Raw genomic sequence first — 23,653 nt, 5'->3', positions numbered from 1 at the left:
TTTCCCTGATCCCCACCACGTCTGACCCCTGTTGCACTTCCCCTCCTCTTGCACTCCAACCTCCTCTTTCCCATGGTCCCTTCTTTCATTCATTTCCCCTAGACGCTAATGCAGAGACTTCCGAAACTGAGAACAAGGGGGGTATGTGCAGAAGGGCATATATCTGCGTCTCCAGAATACATGCATACGCTCCCAGACAGGCCAACCATGCATGCTAGACATGCATCCATGACATGTATGTCCCCACCAGCAAGAACAATAGAAGAGCCTGGCTGGTTCCGGCCAGAGGTCCACCTAGTTCAGCAACCTTGTTCCTCTCAATGTCCAGCCAGATGCCCCTCAGAAGCTCACAAGCAGGGCATGAGGACAGCATCCCTAACACCACCGTCCTCTTTGCCCTCCTAGCAGCTGTCAATCAGAGGCATGCTGCTGCCACATCACTATGTGACACTGACAACGTGCATTTCTAAGCATTCACCTTTATCTTTGCACATTCTTAGAAGGCAGCAATTCCTCCACACACATAGAGATGCACACACTAGGCCACAGCTCCCTTGAAGGGGCACTCCTGTCAGCTGTGATTGCAACACAGACAACCCACACTGCTGCCATTTAGGTTATTTGCTTGCTTGCTTGCTTGCTTGCTTGTTCATTACCTGCCATCCAACTTGCCGGAGGCGCACCAGGGTGCCTCGCTGCAACATTGCAATAGCAGCACAATCAATCCTTTTTAAAGCAGCACCATTAAAACCAAAAAGGAAAGCCTGGCAGGAGAGCCTGGGGAATGTAGTTGATGCTGTCAAAGCCACAGCAGTTTATTATATATGGGTAGGAATGGAGGAGGAAGCAGGAGTGCTTGGATCTCACCTGATGTGAGCCATCATCATGGATCATCAAGGATCATCATGACCAGATCACGGAGCCCACTTTAGAACTCACAATCCTACCAATTTGAGGGCCCAGCAATGCCTGCCTTGGTCCTCTGCCAAAAGCCCCTCCCGTCTTTATAAAGCTGCGAAGAATTCTGGAGCAGCTGATGTGACAGATCTTCTTGCTGCTGCTGCTGCTGCTGCTTCTTTCAGTGGAACAAAGCAAGTCCCCCTAGAAATAGCAGTATCTGGTGACCTTCTGTCACTCTCTGAGGGAATTGTATGGGGGGACGACCGTGGCTGCCTCCATGGAAACACTGGGTTTACACAAAAACAGCACCAACTCCAACAGCCAAACCACAGAACCAGTAGCAAAAGTTCACATATGCACATTCCCATTCTCTCACAAAATAAGTAAAATTTTACCAGCTTTCTAAAGGTCCTCATAGGGCAATATTAATGGGCTTCCCTAAGAAACATCCTCTATAGTAGGAAACATGCTGTTTTTCAGTGCATTTCACTTTAAATAACCAAGAAACATATGCATATCTGTTGCTGTATTAATGCACACTTCGTTATACCCATGTATTCTGCATGTACATCCAGGGCTTGCTATGGGTTGAGACAGAGTCAGTTGCTACCCCCTCTTTTTCAGAGGGATCTGCAGCTATACCATTTCTTTTCAATGGATGCAGTTCAAGTCCAGCCTAACCAGACACTAAACTGTCCCACTTCCTTTTCTCTCTCACCTTGAGCACTGTGCACTAATAGTAACCTGCATCATGGTTAGCCTTAACCAGCTCCCACCCTCTGCACTTCTACAACCAATAAGATATCCAGCCTGGGCTATGTGCGTGGTTTTGTAGTGGGTGGAGCAGGAAATCTGCCAACTGACTCAGAAATGGAGCCTGCCAGATTAAGTCCGTTTTCTTTCTCAGTAGATGCTCTGCCTGCCCATATGTCCTCGTAAAGCCACCTAGCCAGCTTCTTCCATGGGGCGAAGTGGGATGAGATGGAATGTCTTGTTTGTCAATGCCCATGCTGTCTCCATACTGTGTGTTCTGTGCTGGTGCCGTGTTGTCTGTTCTCAAGCGTCCTGTGTTTGCGTTCCCTTCTTCTGTTGTAGGAAAGCAGCAGGATGGGGCAGTGGAGAATAATCAGAACAAAGGTAAAAATCCTGGGACACTCCCCCAACACATTTTGAATGCCTCCCCTGTAGTTCTACATTTAGCTAGAGTAGTATCCATAGTGGAAACAGTTAGTCATCACTAGGCTTTAACAGACTGATTCTAGATTTCCTAGCCGTATATGTAATTTGCATTCAGAAAACGGACATGTTTAAACAAAGCAAAGCAAGACCTCGTGTGACCAGAGGCAAAAGCATGCAGAGCTCCTGTTGGGGTTGTTATCTCTTGAAATACATGAGAGGTGGAGCTGCGTACTAAGCTTGCTAACTTGGGGAGCAAAGCCCAGAGCCAGCCTGCAATGGAGACAGGAGCACAGCCCAGTGAGCTTTGGGTGAGTTGTGGGCAGAGCCCATACATTCTGAACAAGTCTAGCGGTTGAGACTTTCTCATTTCAAGGCAAACGAGAAACCTCATTGATTTGTGACATGCACCATAACTGCACAAAACAACTTCAATTTTGTTCATTACAAGGGTGGTATATTCAAATGAAGTGCTGTTAAAATGTTCTGACACATGTAATACATTATTTTCTTACAATTTCACAGTGGGTTCCTGATTTTAGAGGTCTTCAGACGGTAACCCTTGGTAGTACCCAGCACAAAACCTTTGTATTCACCTAAGCTGTACAGCTTAAAACACACACATGTGAATGAGGATTGAGGGGTAGAGTGATTTTGCCCCTTGTTTTTCTAGCAACTGGCCTAACAATCATAAAAGGTAGCCAAGCTGTATTTATCCTGGTCAGTTGGCAAGCGGGTACAATTTTTCCAACCTTTCACGCCAAGCTGCACCTCTCCACATTCTTCCTTCTGTGCAATTATGAAAGCAAGAGGGTTGATCTCCTCCTTCTGCCTCTGGTCACACTAAGAGAGTCCTTGGCCTGCCATGTGCTGCTCAGAATAGGCAGAGCCAACACAACCAGGAAAGTTCCTGTAGTTGTTACAGAAGAATAAAAATATTCCCTGTTTATAGACAGGGGTGTACCAAAGTGCAGAGATTGCATATATTTGTCAGTTATTGGGCTGGAATTTAAACTCAGAGATTTTGGAACTCCAGTATTGGACCTGACACTCCCATGTTCATAGGAAATAATCATCTTGTACAAAGGCTAGTGGGAGAGTGTTATCAAAATAAATGTTGGCATGTCAGACAGTGTTGGGTATTTGGAATCACAAGGGATAGGAGTGGTGTGCATGTGTGCACACACATGCACGCCTGTGTTTCTCTTGGTTCAGTAGCCATGTATGTAAGTATTAGAAAATGCTGTCCAACTGAGCATAAGCTTTTTTGAACCTACCATTAAAGAATTGTTCACCTGAATTGTGCACTAGAAGGACTTTCCTCTAAAAGACTCTAGGAATTGTAGTTTTGTGTGAAGGTGCTGAGATTTTTGTCAGAAAGATCTCATTCAGGGAACCACAATTCCCAGAGTTCACTGGGAGAAGCTATGACAATTAAACCACATTTAGTTCCACTTTCTCTACATGGGAGATATTCCTGTGATAAGGCTGCACGAGAGTGGCTGTATATATTTTTGCACAGCTGGGGTGTATTGTGGGTTGAGAGAAAATGTGAAAGAGGCAACAAGAGACAGTGTGGATGCCTGTGTGTGCTGCCTTCTGCGGACAGATCTGAAACTGGTCCTCTAAGAAACCAGCTCTTCACTCGAATTTACCCTAGAAGGAGGCAAATTCCTATTTCCCCCAAGGAAGCATCTGGAACAGGGGGATGGAACATCAGGCCAGGGGCCAAATCTAGCTTTCCACTCCTCTCTGTCTGGCCCTCAGCAGGACTCTCCCCAGGCCACACTCCTCGCTACTGCACCCCCCCCTCAAGTGCAGTTGGCTGCTTGAATGTGTCCACGAACTCTTGCTTGCCTCTTGCTTGCTTGGGGGGGTATGAGAGAGAGGCGGGGACTCCTGGGTGGTTGTTGCTGTTCTTTTTCGCATGGCTGGAAAGTGGCATATTGTACAAAGTCACACCTGCTGCCCCATGGGCTTTTGTCTTTGGCCCCGATCACCACCAGGATGCGGCCCCCAGAAGGGGAAGGCTTCCCCATCCCTGATGGCACCAGATGTGCTGCAGGGAATGGAGCCCCACTAGAGCAGTCAGCGGATGGGGCTGCCACTTTTTCTGTGACCCAGACCCTTGTTGACATCAGCATGTGACACAGAAATTCAGCTGGGGGGGTTGGGGGGGAGATATGTGGAGAACCTCATCTGCCATAGAACTTAGAGTTGGAAAGGGCCTTGGAGGTCATTAGAGGACCCTAAGGGAAGGGCTGTAGCTCAGTGATAGAGCATGCAAGAAGGTCCCAGGTTCAGTCCCCGCTGGCATCTCCAGGTAGGGCTGAGAGAGACTCCAGCCTGAAATCCTGGAGAGCTGCTGCCAGCCAGTGTAGACAATATTGAGCTACATGGACCAAAGGTAGAAGGCAGCTTCCTGTATCATCTTATCCAACCCTCTGCTCAATGCATGAATCTTGCAATGGCAGCACCCCTGACAGATGGCTGCCCAGCTCCTGCTTCAGTACCTTATTTCTAGTGCCTCAGGACGCTGTTTAGCAGCACAAGAGCAGGGTGGCTTTTCTATTGGTTTGTTTTTGTTTTGTTTTGTGTCAATCCTAGCTGTAGGATTAATATGACAGTAGGGTGGGACAGATGTTCTTCCCTTATGGGTGAACCAGTGTTTTGCTCCCCCTCTCTCTCTGCAGCCAAAAAGCAGGATGGGGCAGTTGCCATGGAGATGCAACCACTGAAAAGTGCAGAAGGTGGTGAGATGGAAGAGCGAGAGAAGAAGAAAGCCAGTGTGCCCAAAAAAGAGAAATCTGTCCTGCAAGGGAAGCTCACCAAACTGGCTGTGCAGATCGGGAAAGCAGGTATGTTGGGATGCCGTCTCACAGGACCAAGCAGAGCGACCCTTGTTGAGAAATAGCAGGAGGGTGGCCTTTCTTATGGGATGGGAAACAAGATGTAGATAGAACTTTGTGCTTCATGACAAAAAGAAATGAATTCCTCTTCTCCTCCCCCCCCCAAACAAAAGAAGAAGAACAAAAGTTCTGCATGGATTTATTTCCTTTTATTTTGAACGATTTATTTCTCTCTTTTTACACTTTTGATCATTCAGGTTTTATCAGTGTTTAGGAGGGACAATTAAATGAAATGTCTTGGTTATTGGAGCCCCAACCAGAGGCAATGAAAACCATATTCAGTCTCCCCTCCATCTTCTGAGGTTTCATCAGGCATTGACCACTTTGAGGCATATCTTCATAACCATAACAAGGACTAGAAACAGAGGTTCTCAGGAAGCTGAATTTGACACACAGCCTTTTCCCATAGGGACTGGAGGTGGTGATGCCCAATGCATCATTGACCTGCCCCATTTTGGAGAAGTCTTTCAATTAGTAATGTTGTGTGACCCAGTCCCACTCTGCTCTGCGGAGAAATGGGTCTCTCCTTAAGCCTTGCGTGGCCTGGTCCAGTGGTGGACCTACATTTTGGGGGCCCTGAAGCTTGAATTATTGGGGGGGGGCTTCATAACCAGCAACAAGGTCCGGGTAACCACTGCTATCTTCTTCAATGGGGTTGTTCCATGGCAGATCTCCACAAATCTTCTGTGAGTGCGATTTTTGGTATCCGCTTAAGTACTTTCATGAACTCATTGTTATTCATCTCAGTGGTCTTGACCTGTGCTAAAAGGGGGAAAGAATTAGCAGCCAACTTAACGCAATCCTCCACCTTTACAACATCTGTGCTACAGACTCAAACTTGGGATTTTTGAAATACTATATATACAACAAAAAAATTAATAAATTTGAGTTGTACTAGACCCATTTTTTAAAGCAATGTGCACTAAATTCACTTCTGGGACCCCTCAGGGATTAGGGATCATTAGTTTCATAGTAGATCTGCCTGGTCTGGTGATTGAGAGGAGACAATGTGCACTTGGCTGCCTCATAGAATCATAGAATCATAGAATCATAGAGTTGGAAGAGACCACAAGGGCCATCGAGTCCAACCCCCTGCCAAGCAGGAAACACCATCAGAGCACTCCTGACATATGGTTGTCAAGCCTCTGCTTAAAGACCTCCAAAGAAGGAGACTCCACCACACTCCTTGGCAGCAAATTCCACTGTCGAACAGCTCTTACTGTCAGGAAGTTCTTCCTAATGTTTAGGTGGAATCTTCTTTCTTGTAGTTTGGATCCATTGCTCCGTGTCCTCTTCTCTGGAGCAGCAGAAAACAACCTTTCTCCCTCCTCTATGTGACATCCTTTTATATATTTGAACATGGCTATCATATCACCCCTTAACCTCCTCTTCTCCAGGCTAAACATGCCCAGCTCCCTTAGCCGTTCCTCATAAGGCATCGTTTCCAGGCCTTTGACCATTTTGGTTGCCCTCCTCTGGACACGTTCCAGTTTGTCAATGTCCTTCTTGAACTGTGGTGCCCAGAACTGGACACAGTACTCCAGGTGAGGTCTGACCAGAGCAGAATACAGTGGCACTATTACTTCCCTTGATCTAGATGCTATACTCCTATTGATGCAGCCCAGAATTGCATTGGCTTTTTTAGCTGCCGCGTCACACTGTTGGCTCATGTCAAGTTTGTGGTCAACCAAGACTCCTAGATCCTTTTCACATGTAGTGCTCTCAAGCCAGGTGTCACCCATCTTGTATTTGTGCCTCTCATTTTTTTTGCCCAAGTGCAATACTTTACATTTCTCCCTGTTAAAATTCATCTTGTTTGTTTTGGCCCAGTTCTCTAATCTGTCAAGGTCGTTTTGAAGTGTGTTCCTGTCCTCTGGGGTGTTAGCCACCCCTCCCAGTTTGGTGTCATCTGCAAATTTGATCAGGATGCCCTTGAGTCCATCATCCAAGTCGTTGATAAAGATGTTGAATAAGACCGGGCCCAAGACAGAACCCTGTGGCACCCCACTAGTCACTCTTCTCCAGGATGAAGAGGAACCATTGATGAGCACCCTTTGGGTTCGGTCAGTCAGCCAGTTACAAATCCACTGAGTGGTAGCATAGTCAAGACCGCATTTTACCAGCTTCTTTACAAGAATATCATGGGGCACCTTGTCAAATGCCTTGCTGAAATCAAGGTAGGCTACATCCACTGCGTTCCCTTCATCTACCAGGCTTGTAATTCTGTCAAAAAACGAGATCAGGTTAGTCTGACATGACTTATTTTTCAGAAATCCATGCTGACTATTGGTGATCACAGCATTCCTTTCCAGGTGCTCACAGACTGTTTGCTTAATGATCTGCTCCAGAATCTTCCCTGGTATTGATGTCAGACTGACTGGGCGGTAATTATTTGGGTCCTCTCTTTTCCCCTTTTTGAAAATAGGGACAACATTTGCCCTCCTCCAGTCTGCCGGGACTTCGCCTGTTCTCCAGGAATTCTCAAAGATGACTGCCAGTGGTTCTGAAATCACATCTGCCAGTTCTTTTAATACTCTTGGATGCAGTTCATCTGGCCCTGGAGACTTGAATACATCTAGACTAGCCAAGTATTCTTGTACTATCTCCTTAGTTATTCTGGGCTGTGTTTCCTCTGCTGAATCATTTGCTCCAAATTCTTCAGGTCGGGCATTGTTTTCTTTATCGGAGAAGACTGAGGCAAAGAAGGCATTGAGGAGTTCAGCCCTTTCTGTGTCCCCTGTTTGCATTTCACCATCTTCTCCTCTGAGTGACCCCACTGTTTCTTTGTTCTTCCTTTTGCTACGAACATACCCATAAAAGCCTTTTTTGTTGCTTTTAACCTCTCTAGCAAGCCTGAGTTCATTCTGTGCTTTAGCTTTTCTGACTTTGTGTCTACACGTGCTGGCTATTTGTTTGAATTCCTCTTTGGTGGTTTCCCCCCTTTTCCATTTTTTGTACACATCCTTTTTTAATCTTAACTCAGTTAAAAGTTCTTTAGATAGCCACCCTGGCTTCTTTAGGCACCTTCCATGTTTCCGTCTCATTGGTATTGCCTGAAGTTGTGCTTTTACTATCTCCCTCTTAACAAACTCCCAGCCATCATGAACTCCCTTTCCTTTTAGTATTACTGTCCATGGGATCTCACCCAGCACTTCCCTAAGTTTTATGAAGTCGGCTTTCTTAAAGTCGAGAAATTGAGTCCTAGTATGCTTGGCTGCTCCTTTCCGCTGTATAGTAAACTTCAGAAGAGCATGATCACTCGCGCCTAATGATCCTTCCACTTCTACCCCACTAACCAGGTCATCAACATTGGTTAGGACCAGATCTAAAATGGCTGTTCCTCTTGTAGCTTCTCCCACTTTCTGGACAATGAAGTTGTCTGCAAGGCCAGTGAGGAATCTGTTTGACCTTATGCTCTTGGCTGAGTTTGACATCCAACAAATATCCGGGTAATTGAAGTCCCCCATTACTACTATCTCCCTTCCTTTTGCATGCTTGGCCATCTGTTCCAGGAAGGCATCATCTATGTCCTCCGTTTGGCTTGGGGATCTATAGTAAACTCCCACAATGAGGTCACTGTTATTCTTCTCTCCCTTAATTTTGACCCAAATGCTCTCACTTTGGCTTTGAGGTTCTAAATCTTGGATCTCTTCACAGGTATACACATCCCTGACATATAACGCCACTCCTCCTCCTTTCTTGTCTGGTCTGTTTCTCTGAAATAGATTGTATCCCTCCATTATTACATTCCAATCGTGGGACTTATCCCACCAGGTTTCAGTGATGCCTATTATGTCATATTTAGTTTGCTGTACCAAGAGCTCAAGCTCATCTTGTTTATTTCCCATACTTTGCGCATTAGTGTACAGACATTGAAGTCCATTAATCATTCCCCCGTGTCTCTTATTTAAGGATTTTTTCCTCCCACCACTAGGTCTGCGTGCTGTTTGCTCCATTCGGTCTATGACATTTGGATGATCATCTTCATCAATTGATAGACTCCTACCTTCAGGAGCACTGTCTCCCTCCCCCACATTAGTCAGTTTAAAGCCCTCCTGATGAGGTTTCTGAGATTTTTTGCAAAAACATTCCTACCAACCGTTGTGAGGTGCAGCCCATCGCTTGCCAGAAGTCCATCTTCAAGAAACTGCATTCCGTGATCTAAGAATCCAAACCGTTCCTGTTTACACCATTTGCGAAGCCAGTTGTTCACTTCCACTATTTTTCCCTCTCTCCCTGGGCCACGTCGTTCAACTGGGAGGACAGATGAGATGACAATTTGTGCATTTAATTGCTTCAATTTCCTGCCCAGAGCCTCGTAATCTCTTTTGATCTTCTGGAGGCTATTGCTTGCAGTGTCATTGGTTCCCACATGAACCAAGAGGAAGGGGTATTTGTCAGTGGGTTTTATGATTCCTTGCAGTCGTTCAGTTACATCTTGGATCTTAGCCCCGGGGAGACAGCACACTTCCCGAGACATCTTGTCAGGCCCACAGATCACTGCTTCTGTTCCCCTCAGTAGGGAATCCCCTATCACCACTACACGCCTCCTCTTAGGTCTGGTCGGGGTTCTTCCGTGAGCTGTCCGTTCCAAGGTCGCCTGCACATTCCCTGAAGACTGCCTTTGCTGCTCGTCTTCATATACCTGATCGACTGTAATGAGGGAGAGATCCTCAAATGGAGTCTGCTCTTCGTCTTCCATGCTAGGGGAAAGGACCTCAAAGCGATTGCGTATTTCTAAACAATCAGAGCGAACCCTGGGCCTCCTACTTCTTTGAGTCACGTTTCTCCATATATCTGGCTCCTGTGTTGGTGAACTAGCCTCCTTCTCAGGGGAGTCCCCTGTCTCCTCCTTGGTGGAGACGGTGTGCTCTGTTGCTTCCAAGAAGAGCTCCAGCTCTCTAATTCTTTGGAGCGTAGCTACACGTTCCTCCAGTTGCTGGACTTTGTCTTTTAAGAGGGCAATCAACATGCAATTGCTGCAGGTAAAGCTGCCTGCAACCTTTGGCAAGATGGCAAACATTGCGCAGGAACCACAGGCGACTGCAGCTGTTCCCTCACCCTCCATCTTGAGAAGGTGTCGTTGGGGGTGACTACAGCGATCCTCCATCATAAAAAGCGTGAAGACAGGACAAATAAATCCCCCCAAATAAACCTATATCTCCCCCAACAAACGTTTGAGACTAGCTCCCCTAAATCTAAAAGATGGAGCTGCCCTACAAGCTCTGACTCAATTATCTAGAATGGAAATCACACCTAACTCGCTAAGGTGAAGGTGGGAAATCAGTTTTTTCTTATCTGAGGAAGGTCAAAAGAACTTTGTGAACAAAGAGAACTAAATAGTGTTTAGTTTGAATTTGGGTAGCAAAAAAGTGGTTAAAAACTCAGTTGTTGCAGCGAGGCAGCACTGATCACCTGTTTGCTTCCTCTGGCACCTCCATAAATCAATTTGCATATTTGTAAATAACAAGTCTCCAGTGCTCAGTTCTCCAAAAATATCTGTGACCTGTGAAGGCTGCCCCCAATTTCTCACTGCTCAACTTAGATATGAAACAATATAAAAGAGGTTACCCACTGATCCTCTTTCTCTTCCACCCCATCACCTTGCAAGTTTCTGAACATTTTAATTCCTTTGCCTTTCTAGATAGCCTGCTCCTATCAACCCTTGTCTTAGCAGAAAATACCTGACGTGGCTTTGGGGACTGAATGAGTAATGTGCAAAGGGGCCTTGCAAAGGAGACTTAGGATGTGGACACACTTCCTATCTGTAGTGCAAAAATGTAGTTTTTTTGAATATGGAATCATTCGTGCTAATCCTCAACATAAATTCTAGAATGATCCTGCTGTCCACAAGGGTAGGTGGGATTCCTTGATAATGTGCTTGAAATCCCCCAGTTAGGTTATCCACACCTTTTCCTTCCTGCACATGCCCCAGGTGAGCACTGAATATAATGTTGTGTGTACACAGCCTTAGTTTCAATTCCTCGTGTTCTGGCTTTAGAGCCAGAATATTCTTAAAGTGTGGAACTTGGGGTAGGTGGGTGATCACAGGTACTCAGGCTTAGGTCTAATTGTCACACCTGATTGTCCGTTTCTCTTTCTTTCTCTTACTCCTGCCAGGGCTGGTGATGTCAGCCATCACTGTCATCATCCTGGTTCTGTATTTTGTTATTGAGACATTTGTAATCGATGGGAAGGTATGGTTGGCTGAGTGCACCCCTGTCTATGTGCAATACTTTGTCAAGTTCTTCATTATTGGTGTCACTGTCCTGGTCGTGGCCGTCCCTGAAGGCCTCCCATTGGCCGTCACTATCTCCTTAGCCTATTCTGTGAAGGTAAGAATCAAATTTTCAGTGTCTGGCATACAGGGTTGGTATCCTTCCCGTGTGAGAGACTGTCTCTGAAATACCAGGTTGGCAAAAGTAGTGCCCTCTGATGGTCATCTCTTACAAATTAAGGTATAGCGTTCATGTGGTAGACTTCAATGGGAGTTAGATGCATGGTGTTTTAGATCCTTCTATGTTTTGCTTCTGCTCTGCCCTCAGTACAATATCTATTAGATTCAGTCAAGAAGAGTGCCAGGCCTGGGGCCTAGCTTACAGCAGGTAGCAAAGAACTGAGGCCTGACCCTGATAAGGCCGTAGACATGCTAGACAGGAGGCATAGTCATGAACTACAAGGCTACAGGTCAGGAAAATAGGAATGTCCATTTCCCCAGGTCAGGAAGGCTGCAGCTTGGATGGGTCTTGTTGCTTCAGCAATGCAGCAGCTCAAACTGGAAGCTTGTATAGGAGCTGGAGGCCCACCAGGCCCTGGTCCAAGCAGTTGTCTCCCTGCACTTCCCCCTCCCCTGGATAGCCTCATATGCAAGCATTTCAGCAGCATCTCTGAAGTTCCTGCCCAGCTCTCTGTCTCCATTGCTCCTTGACCCTAGGGTGAGAAATAAGGGGCAGAGTGGCAACCGGTGTAAGGTATCTCCAGTCCTGGGCAAATATGTTGGTTTGTCGGGGTCATTGGTAGTATGAACATCGTTGGAGGGTCCTGCTCCCCTTGGTCTTCATCAGGTTCAAGGTCTGTGTCGGCTGAACCATGACACAGAAGCAGAAGAGGCTGGAGGTCAAATACTGCATTAGATATATGATGTAAAGGGAGGTGGTTCAGGGCTAGTATGATGTTAGGCAAAGCAAGAGAGAGTCTGCATTGCTGGCTGAAGGGAAGCATTTTTCAGATGACTTGACATGCTTAGAAGGAATGGCTGGTGCCTCTGCATATTTTGGGATGTCAGCTGACTGTGGGGTCTTCTGTGGGGTCAGCTGACAGCCTAGATGGTAGCTGACTGTGGGAGGTCCTGGTTCAGCACACACCCCTCAGTACCTTAGAGGAAGACACTAGGGTGCAGCTTAACTCCTGATCTCATTCTTTGACTGCAGAAAATGATGAAGGACAATAACCTGGTTCGACACCTGGATGCCTGTGAGACCATGGGCAATGCCACTGCCATCTGCTCTGACAAGACAGGCACCTTGACCACCAATCGCATGACCGTTGTGCAGTCCTACATGGGTGACACTCACTACAAGGAGACCCCTGACCCCAGCAACCTTACACCCAAGAATCTGGATCTGCTTGTGCACGCCATCGCCATCAACAGTGCCTACACCACCAAGATACTAGTGAGTGGGGGCCAGGGATGCCCCACTGCATCCTCAGGCTAGATAGGCCAGTGCTGCAAGACTACCTTTGGCTGCCATTTGAATGTTAGGGCAGCTCAGAAGGATGGAACTCATAAATGTTGTAGAAGACTCTGGCATATTCTCTTGGTCCACTGTAAATGTTACTTTGCCCCCGTCATTTATAAAGCAAGGGAGAAATATCAGTTTTAAGAGCTGGTATGGTATATGAGGATGTGGGTGGCGCTGTGGGTTAAACCACAGAGCCTAGGACTTGCCGATCAGAAGGTCGGCGGTTCGAATCCCTGCAATGGGGTGAGCTCCTGTTGCTCAGTCCCTGCTCCTGGCAACCTAGCAGTTCGAAAGCACGTCAAAGTGCAAGTAGATAAATAGGTACCCCTCTGGCGAGAAGGTAAACGGCGTTTCCGTGCACTCCTCTGGTTCGCCAGAAGCGGCTTAGTCATGCTGGCCACATGACCCGGAACCTGTACGCCGCCTCCCTTGGCCAATAAAGTGAGATGAGCGCCGCAACCCCAGAGTCGTCCGCAACTGGACCTAATGGTCAGGGGTCCCTTTACCTTTATGGTATATGAGTGAGAGAGGATCTGAACCCTCCTGATTCCTTGGGATTGCCTCCTTGCAATCTGCTTCCCAGACACTTTTCCCCCCAGCAAGGCTCCAGTACAGGATATAAACCCAGTTAGAATAAAAAGTGTCTAGTAGATTGGCATAGGATTTTCCCTTTTTATGTTATTGCAGGATGAACAATAATGCTCTTTTAACTTTCTAATGTGTTTTTACTTTTGTATTACACACGCTTTCCTAATTGTAAGTAACTTTGAGATATTTTATGTAGTATGCCATGAATAAATGCAATGATAATCATAAACATAAATAAAATAAGGAAGAGAGCCTGCAGGAAGATAGACAGAGGATTTGGGGAGGATTCAACTCTCCTCACCTGCATTCTGCATAATTACGTTGGTTACACAGCTGTATTTCTGTTGCTGTGCTCCCCAAGTAACCCCGGGAATTGTAGTTTGAGGACACTAAGAACTTTTGATCAGAAAGTTGTAATCCACTACAGTTCCCCAAAATCCATGCGGAGAGGAAGCCACAGTATAAATGTATAGTGTGGATATGCCTCCAAATTCAAGGCCTGTTGCAGGGCTGCAGTTATGGGATCCCAAAACTTTCAGCCCATTGGCGGAGGAAACGGATGAGGTTTCAAGAACTGAAGAATGAGGTTCTCCTTTCTTATTCTCTACTTCCTTCAGCCTCCAGAGAAAGAAGGGGGCTTGCCACGCCAGGTCGGCAACAAGACGGAGTGTTCACTGCTGGGCTTTGTGCTTGACCTGCGGCGTGACTACCAGCCTGTGCGTGAACAGATCCCCGAGGAGAAACTCTACAAGGTTTACACCTTTAATTCTGTCCGCAAATCCATGAGCACCGTCATCTGCATGCCTGATGGCGGCTACCGCCTCTTCAGCAAAGGCGCTTCTGAAATCGTCCTTAAAAAGTGAGTCTGCGCTCCCTTGTATGAGTTTAAATGATGCCCACACAAGTTGTTGCTACTGCCCCGGAATTAACTGAGTGCTCATTCTAGCTCTGAAATTTGCACCAGCATAACAACAACACTTGAGAATGCACGATAATGTATGCACAGTATCATGCAGTCCTTTGGCAGCATCTCTGCCCTGCTCTTCAACTCCAAAAATGCTTTCAGAGTTGCTCACAATTTAAAACCAATGAAAAGAGCAAATTTTACTAAAACAAGAAAGCCGCAGAGAAGTATACAACACTAATGGCGGTGATGTTAGGGGACACAAAAAACTCAGTAAATTCAAACAGTTTCAAATTATATTTTAAGCAGTAAGGCACATAAAAAGGTCTTCAGATGGGGGAAAGGAAATTTCAGGGCACTTTTGGACTACTGGATGTCAGTACTGTACTGAGAAGGTTGCCTTACTTCAGAAGGCAGTGAGACCATTGAGAATGTCAAGAAGTCAGAGCCTGGTCTCTGCAGCCACAGCAGGTGCTATGATTCTCCAGCATCTTGACTTCACCCCTGGAGGTGCATTCCATTGTCTATTGCAACAGATGGATGCCAACAAAAGTAATCACACTGGAAGTGTTCCCCATCTTAGATTTGTGCAGCTGCTTATTCCTGCCTAAGTGTAAAACCTTACATTTGGCCCTATACTGCAATTCCTATTGTTAGTTTTGGCCCAGTTCTCCAGTCTGTTAAGGTTGTTTTGAATCCCGATGCTGTCTTTGGTGGCATTAGCTAACCCGCCCCCAGTTGGAGGTCATCTGCAAATTTGAGGAGCATCACCTCAATTCCTCTATCCAAGTTGTGTATTAAGATGTTGAACAACAACAGGCCTAGAACAGAACCCTGAGGTTACATTGGGCCAGAGATTTTGGTTATAATATACAATTGGCTGATTGGGGAAAAGTATGGAATGAAAATATGAAATTTACTGCATGTACGACGTTAAAGGAGAATATTATGAAAATGGTATACAGATGGTACATTACACCCGTAAAGTTAGCAAAAATGTTCAAAACATGTAATAAGTGTTGGAAATGTAAAGAAGAAGAAGGATCATTTTTTCATATGTGGTGGGAATGTAAGATGGTAAAGGGGTTCTGGGAACTGATATATAACGAGCTGAAAAAGATGCTTAAATATACGTTTGTAAAAAAACCAGAAGCCTTTTTGTTAGGAATAACAGGAAGAGAGATAAATAGAAGGGATTACAAACTGTTTCAGTATGCAGTAACAGCGGCAAGAATATTAATGGCCCAAAAATGGAAACAAGAGGAACTACCGACTTTGAATGAGTGGAGAATGAAACTTATGGACTACGCAGAACTGGATAAAATGACTGGAAAAAATAGATACCAGAAAGATCACAAATTCATCGAGGGCTGGGGAAAGTTTACGGATTATCTGAAAACTATATGTGATGAACAGATAACGCTAGTGGGTTTTAAGGAGGTTTTGTGATAGTACAAGGTATATTGTAAAAAAGAAACAGAGATGGAAGGATAATATTAACTGGCAATATTATATATAGAAAATGCGTGAAGATAGGAAAAATGGATGATTGATGGAGGTGCTGGTGGAAGCTCAAAAATTGGAAATTTGTAAACATGGTTGTTTGGACTTATTTGTAATGGAAAAATTTAATAAAAATCTATATAAAAAAAAATAGAACAGAACCCTGAGGCACCCCTTCAGGCGCAAGTAATAAGGAGCCTGGTGGACCAAGCTGCTGCATATCATGTGTGGCAAAGCTGCATATTCCAGAGAGAATAATCCTCTGTAAACTGTTCCTCTTTACCCCTTTTCCAGGTGCACAAACATTCTCAACAGTAATGGGGAGTTGCGCACCTTCCGGCCCCGTGACCGAGATGAAATGGTGAAAAAGGTGATAGAGCCCATGGCATGTGATGGACTGAGGACTATCTGCATAGCCTACCGCGATTTCCCAGCAGGGAAGGAGCCCGAATGGGACAGTGAGAACGATATTGTAATAGACTTGACGTGCATTGCTGTGGTGGGAATTGAGGATCCCGTGCGGCCTGAGGTAACAGCTAAACTAGGGTGCCTTTTCTGTGAATAAATCCCTGTCTGTCCCTTGGGACTCACAGCCCATCCTGAGTGTTTTCTGGGTGAGGAGAATTGATTCCAGTTCTAAGATCTCAGACAGATAGGACCACAGGACCCCTGCTAATAACAATGACAAAAATATGGATTTCAACCACCTGCATGATACAGTAGATAGTATGTTGGACTTGGACCCAGGGAGAACTTTGCTAATGTTCCACGAATGCAGCAGTTCTGCTGAATGGCACAACAACAACAACAACAACCCAGAATTTGTTGCAGAATTCAGCGTCCTAAGAATTTCTGCTTTTATATTTTTAGGCAAAATGGGGATCATGTTTCTACCTCTCATGGCAGCAAAAGCATAACTAGCAATGCCTACTGAAATTTTAGAAGCCAGAGAAATGGCTAACTGATTTCCAGTAGTTGGAGAAGGAATTCCCATGATTAGCAAAATTAGCAGAAAAACTTGCAAATGTAAGAAAATTTGGGCCATTTCCTTCATTTGAGTAATATATAGAAGTCAGCTTTACATGGCTTCTTGTTTGTTCCAGGAAGCACCAAGAGAAAGGACCAAGAAGAGGGTGGGGGAGAGACTGATCCTCTCTGGTAACTTGAGCTCAGGGCTCAGGTTAACCCTTTCAGGCATGTGAGGGAGTCAATAACTGTATATTACAACAAAACCAGCTAGCAGTTTCAATGTGGGGGCAAGTGATCGCTCAGGAAACATGTTGAATTGCAGAAAATCGACGTGAGCCCTGTGCCTCCTTTGCAGGTGCCAGATGCCATTCGCAAATGCCAACGTGCTGGCATCACAGTTCGCATGGTGACAGGAGACAACATAAACACAGCCCGGGCCATTGCCGCCAAGTGTGGCATCATCCAGCCAGGGGAGGACTTCTTGTGCCTAGAAGGAAAGGAGTTCAACCGGCGGATCCGCAATGAAAAGGGAGAGGTGACTGAATAAATTATTTTAAGTGTCTGGAATGGTGCTGCTCCTAAAATTCCAGGGTGATTCTATGATTATCAATAGCAGTGCAAAGTGATAGCAGATTTGAGCCTTCATTTCTAGACCACTGATCATCTTGGTTGCTCTCCTTTGCACACGTTCCACCTTCCTAAATTGTGGTGCCCAGAATTGAACACAGTATTCCATCATCATCACTTTTACTTTGTATACCATCTTTACAAGCGGTTTACAGGCGGTTTACAAGCTGAAGAAACAAAGAATGTACACCTTATAACAATCCAATTCAATACAATACAAAAATGTGATAATAAAACATAACTTTAAAACACGCAATAAAATATTCCAGGTGTGGTCTGACCAAGGCAGAATACAATCGTGCTATTATTTCCCTTGATCTGGTCACTAGACCTCTGTTGATGCCACCTAGAATAGCAGCTCTTCTTCTTCTTCTTCTTCGCTGCTGTTGACTCATGTTAAGCGTGTGGTTCACTAAGATCCCTAGGACCTTTTTCTCTCCTGGTCAACCTTATGAGGGCCACATGGCAATGGTGGGTGGGGCCAGAGGCAAAAGTCGGGCAAGTATTATTTTGCACAGCAGGCTAGTTTCTTCATGCTGCCACACCCCTCACTATCTTCCATCCAGGCAAGCAAGTAGCATTGTCAGAGTTCAAGGACACATTGCAGCCAGGCAAAAACACTCAGTGAGGGCAGGTGAAGGAAATCGACAGACTTTTACATTCTGAAATCGACAGACTTTTACATTGTTTTGTTATATTATTAGCTGCCCTGATAGGTCATACTTAAGGGTGGTGTATAGATCCTTCTATTAATGAATGAAATATGCAACAGTGCAGCCCAGTCTACTGCCTTATTTCTGCCTCAGTCTGCAACAAGTGTTGCAGTGACTGGATTGAAAGTTCTGCCTGGGAAGGTGTATCCAGGCTGCAGTCCTAACACCACTTTCATAGACTCTAGAATTGTGTAGTTGGAAGGGATCCCGAGGGTCATCTAGTCCAACCCCCTGCAATCTCAACTAAAGCATCCATGACGGATGGCCATCCAATCTTTTCTGATTGTGCTGTCAGTCATCAAGGTTCGGATTGCATTTTCAGCCATCAAAGGATTACCATGCCTGTTTGAACTAGTCCTGAAGTATTTGAGAGAAACTGTGTAAGTGTGGTCCGTGTCTGGGAAGGTCCAGGGTCCCAGGAGCAGAGCACATGCTTTGCATGAAAAGGGTTCTGGGTTCAGTCTTTAGCGACTCCAGGTAGGACTGCGATGACCCTATCTGAAACCCTGAAGGGTCACTGTCAGTTGGTCCAATCAATACCAAACTCGATGGACTCAATAGAAGGCAGCTCATTTCGCTTTATTAGTGAGTAGTTCTTACTTTAGGGTTACCAGACGTCCCCAGTTCCTGGGGACAGTCCCCAGATTTGCAAATCTGTCCCCGGACAAATTCCGTCCCCAGAATGTCCCCAGATTTGCAAATCTGTCCCTGGGAAACATGCCAGCGGCAGCCTCAGCAGCCCGGAGCCAGCCTGGTAGCGCAGTTGGCGCTGGCTGGCTTCAGGAGCTGCCACCACTGCCAAAGGTGAACCAGGGACATCCGGTGGTACAGATCTCCTGCCCCCTTCCCCCTTTGTTTTGACAGATTGGGGGAGGCTCAGGAGTTGCGGGCCGCCGGCCGTTGCCCAGGAGGGGCGCAAGGAACACAGCTTTTCTGCCAGGCAAGGTGCAAAGCCCTTCTTTTGCACCCTGCGAAACATAAATGTGCAGAGTTTTTAAAAAACTGGGCAATGGCTGGCCATGACTCCCAAGCCTCCCCCAATCTGTCAAAACAAAGGGAGAAGGAGGTAGGAGATCAGGGAAGGCTTGGGAGTCACAGGCAGGCGGCACGCCGTTGCCCAGTTTTTAAAAACTGCACATTTATGTTCTACAGGGTATGAAAGAAGCACCTTTATACAATATGCATGTGTGCTTGGGCCCAGGGTTTTTTGCCTCACCATCCCCACTACTGACTCCCTGTTGCTACTCAGCTTCAAAAAAAAAAAGGGTCCCCAGATTCATTGGAAAAAATCTGGTAACCATATCTTACTTGTCTCTGCCTCTCTGCCCTGCAGATAGAACAAGAACGCCTTGATAAAATCTGGCCAAAACTGAGGGTTCTGGCTCGATCGTCACCCACCGACAAACACACCTTGGTGAAAGGTAAGAGAATGCCAGTCTCTTTGTGCATAGTCAATGCAGGAGAGAGTAACATGGGGTGGTGGGAGTTAGGGCTGTCATGGAGTCTGGTTGTCATTTTCTGCCAGTGAATTCCAGATATGCAGACCAGGTTATCTATGCAAGTCTTACCCATATATGGATGCAAACTTCTCTGTAAAGTCACTGGTATTTATTTGGATGTGTAGCTCACTCACTACTAGCTAACCCACATTCTTACCCTTGAAGGCATAATTGACAGCACTATCGGGGACCAGCGCCAGGTGGTTGCTGTCACTGGTGATGGGACGAATGATGGACCAGCACTCAAGAAGGCTGATGTGGGTTTTGCCATGGTAAGAGATGCTGAACTGAGTTCCCCTCCCCTGTGTCCACAGGGACATTTCCTTCACAGGGAAACAGGATGTCATAAAAATAGAGCGTGTCACATATCCTTTGTCCTGTGGGGTCTGCAGACAGGGAGGGAAATGCCTGCCCATGTAGAGTGAGGACAGTTTGCCTGCCCTCGCTCTGAATTGGCATCACATAGCCAGATCCAATTGGCTACATGTTGATGTTTTGTCACTGTCATGCTAGTTCTTTGATCTCCTATTAGTTGGAATCTCATAGCCAGGAAGAAGCCCTTGTGTTGTATCCAGCTAACCTTTCTTCAGAGTAGACCTGGTGAAATTAATAGTTTTACGGTAGTTAGTTAGTTAGTTAGTTAGTTAGTTAGTTAGTCAGTCAGAGTAAAAGTTCATTGAACACAACCCCTACTATTGAAAATAAGCAAATAATGGTGCAGAACAAACAGCTAATTGAAAAGTGAGCAGACCTCAAACAAGAGTGAAAATGGAGTTTGGGGATTCAGGCTGGTGGTTATTCTAGCCCTTAAAAGTACTATTTTTACATCAAAAATGTTCAAACATGAAAATTAGCACATCCCAAATTTTAACCTTGTTAATCTTTAAATTTATCATACAGCACAGGCTGTAAGTCCTATTGAATTCAATCTCTTCCTTCTGAGTGTACATGTATAGGAGTGCTTTGAAAGCCAATGAAATGGACTCCACCAGATTGTACAAGAACTGAGTAAGATTTGGATCAGTGGTAACAGCCCTGCCTGAAGGGCCAGCAGCACTGTCTGCAAAGCACAAATCTGTCTTGCACATTGAAACTCCTGTGATTTTTAAACTAGTAAAGAGGAATAGTCCCATTATACATATTCTATCTCCAATATGGAAATATCTCAGGATCTAAGAATTTCTACAAAATCCTGTGTTTGTGAATCCTGTATGTATAACAGTGCAATGACATTAATCATGAAGCTAATATCCTTTTGTTTCTGGGGTTGCAACAAAAATGTGCGTTCCCTATATTTGCATTCTGGCAATATATTCAATTGATACAACTTTTATTTAATCTTTGTGGTCCAGGAACCTGCTCCATAAATATGTATGATCCTGAAAACAGCAAACATTCAGAATAAAGGTACAATATTAGTTTACGAAATTTTAAACTCTGATGCTGAATTCACTTTATAGGACCTGAAATATGGAATCAGGCTACCCAAGTATCCAATCCAAAAACATATCAAAGAAATCTCACTAGATAGCCATGTGCATTTTTGTGCTGCAGAAGATGTCTCAGAGCCTACTGGTCTCAATATAGACTGACAAAAACGTGAATCCCAAGTGCAAGTGCAAAAGCAAAATGCTGGGGGCAACTGTTTAATTATTTATTTGAAGCTTTTTTTACCCTGCTCTTCAGCTGAAAAGGCTCCCAAAGCAGCTTACATAAACTCAGTAATGATAAGACAGCCCCTGCCCTCAATCTAAAAGACAGGACACAAAAGGAAAAAGGAATGAGGAGGGAAGAGGACAACAAGCAAACTCAGGCACCAGTTCTTAAAGTTGCAAAGTTCTCAAAATGACCAGCTGAGGTGGAAACAGTTGAGAGGAACCACATGGAGCTGGTCTCCCAGCAGAGCTGATGGAGTGGCCCTGTTGTCTCATCTCTCCTTCTGCTGCAACCTGATGGAATGGCTGCTTCTAGTCCGCATGTTGTGGGACATGTTCAGTCATTCCTATTGGTGTCCGAACAGCCCCGTGGTTTTCCACGGATCTGAGGGCAATGAAACAATCGTTGAGACGGCTAGAGCGCCGGTGGCGGATGACCCATTCTAAAGCTGACCCATGCTTTTCAACATCTATATGCAGCCGCTGGGAGAGATCATCAGGGGGTTTGGGCTGGGTGTTCATCAGTATGCGGATGATACCCAGCTCTACCTCTCTTTCAAATCAGAACCAGTGAAGGCGGTGAAGGTCCTGTGTGAGTACCTGGAGGCGGTTGGAGGTTGGATGGCGGCTAACAGATTGAGGTTGAATCCTGACAAGACAGAAGTACTGTTCTTGGGGGACAGGAGGCGGGCAGGTGTGGAGGATTCCCTGGTCCTGAATGGGGTAACTGTGCCCCTGAAGGACCAGGTGCGCAGCCTGGGAGTCATTTTGGACTCGCAGCTGTCCATGGAGGCACAGGTTAAATCTGTGTCCAGGGCAGCTGTTTACCAGCTCCATCTGGTACGCAGGCTGAGACCCTATCTGCCTGCGGACTGTCTTGCCAGAGTGGTGCATGCTCTGGTTATCTCCCGCTTGGACTACTGCAATGCGCTCTACGTGGGGCTACCTTTGAAGGTGACCCGGAAACTACAACTAATCCAGAACGCGGCAGCTAGACAGGTGACTGGGAGCGGCCGCCGAGACCACATAACACCGGTCTTAAAAGACCTACATTGGCTCCCAGTACGTTTCCGAGCCCAATTCAAAGTGTTGGTGCTGACCTTTAAAGCCCTAAATGGCCTCGGCCCAGTATACCTAAAGGAGCGTCTCCACCCCCATCGTTCTGCCCGGACACTGAGGTCCAGCGCTGAGGGCCTTCTGGCGGTTCCCTCACTGCGAGAAGCAAAGTTACAGGGAACCAGGCAGAGGGCCTTCTCGGTAGTGGCGCCCTCCCTGTGGAACGCCCTCCCACCAGATGTCAAAGAGAACAACAACTATCAGACTTTTAGAAGACATCTGAAGGCAGCCCTATTTAGGGAAGCTTTTAATGTTTGATGTATTAGAGGATTTTAATATTTTTTGGAAGCCGCCCAGAGTGGCTGGGGAAGCCCAGCCAGATGGGCGGGGTACAAATAATAAATTATTATTATTATTATTATTATTATTATTATTATTATTATTATTGCTCCTTCGGAGGACAATTTCTATATAACAAATCAGTGCAGTGAGCAATTTCACCTTTACACTTGCCAAATATTTTGTCATAACCCAGAAATTTGCACAGTGAGTGAATCACAAGAAGCCTGTCCTGGAAGAACTTGTGTAACTGCCAAACAATTTATCTGAAAATTCACTAAATTCCATTCCATTTGTTAGTCCAAGGGAAAAAATCAGTATATACAAAAGAGAATTCAAATTTGGGGCAAGTACTCTTTGGTGAGAGAACCCCAATACTGTAGAGATTTTGCATGCACAAAACATGCAACAAAGTAAAGTGTGGAAATATAAACTGTAAAACCTTAAGATGTGGCCTATTAAAGTGAGTTCCGAAGTTTCCCTCTTTCCCTAGCATAGAGAAAAATTAAAAATGGTGTACTTATAAAGTCTCCCATGATCAGATTCATGTGCTTTATCCATACAGCATTCAGAAAAAGTTGCACAGGCAGTAAAACTTGGCTTAGTTACAAAGTGGTATAAGTTTCTAAATTATTTGTATAGGAACTAAAGTGGCTTGGTGTGCAGTCTGAGCTGGAGCAACCAGCTTAAACCTCTTCACACCCTGAGCTTCTCAGGTAGACTGGAGAAGAACAATAGGACTGATTACCTATTTCCTCCCAAGGTAAGGGAAGTGGACATAGCTAAACCTGGCAGGACAGCTTACTCTATGGTATTAACCCTTTCAGGCATTAATTAGACTTAAGCATGTTGATTATATGAGGCTGGTTATCCCACACCAGTCATAGATAGAAGAACAAAACAGCAAACATAGGTTGGTTGGTTTTTAAAAGACAGATAATTTGGGGAAAATATGAATACCATTCTGGAATGCTTTGGTGGTGAAATATTGCAGGGTTCTCTTATATCTCCCATTAGGTAGAATGCGTCACACCCTTTATTTTAACATTTGTTTTTTATGTTGTTTTAAATTT

At 45.4% G+C, this 23,653-nt stretch overlaps 1 protein-coding gene across 7 annotated transcripts in view; it reads left to right on the top strand.

Moving 5' to 3' along the window:
- Positions 1-23,653, top strand: part of ATP2B3 (ATPase plasma membrane Ca2+ transporting 3) — a 72,740-nt gene that overhangs the window by 19,473 nt on the left and 29,614 nt on the right. For 3 of the 7 annotated variants that reach the window (XM_053371090.1, XM_053371085.1, XM_053371088.1), the window contains exons 6-14: positions 1,996-2,037; positions 4,770-4,934; positions 11,106-11,320; positions 12,416-12,658; positions 13,933-14,174; positions 16,017-16,251; positions 17,047-17,226; positions 19,365-19,452; positions 19,696-19,802. In XM_053371090.1, the coding sequence (XP_053227065.1) occupies positions 1,996-2,037; positions 4,770-4,934; positions 11,106-11,320; positions 12,416-12,658; positions 13,933-14,174; positions 16,017-16,251; positions 17,047-17,226; positions 19,365-19,452; positions 19,696-19,802 (1,517 nt within the window). Of the gene's footprint in view, positions 1-102; positions 142-1,995; positions 2,038-4,769; positions 4,935-11,105; positions 11,321-12,415; positions 12,659-13,932; positions 14,175-16,016; positions 16,252-17,046; positions 17,227-19,364; positions 19,453-19,695; positions 19,803-23,653 lie in introns of all 7 variants that reach the window. The other 4 variants (XM_053371084.1, XM_053371087.1, XM_053371086.1 and 1 more) reach the window with 2 other exon arrangements.

This window comes from Podarcis raffonei, chromosome 17 (assembly GCF_027172205.1).
Source record: "Podarcis raffonei isolate rPodRaf1 chromosome 17, rPodRaf1.pri, whole genome shotgun sequence".
Classification (NCBI taxonomy): Eukaryota; Metazoa; Chordata; class Lepidosauria; order Squamata; family Lacertidae; genus Podarcis; species Podarcis raffonei.
This window is presented reverse-complemented; position numbering and strand designations above follow the sequence as displayed.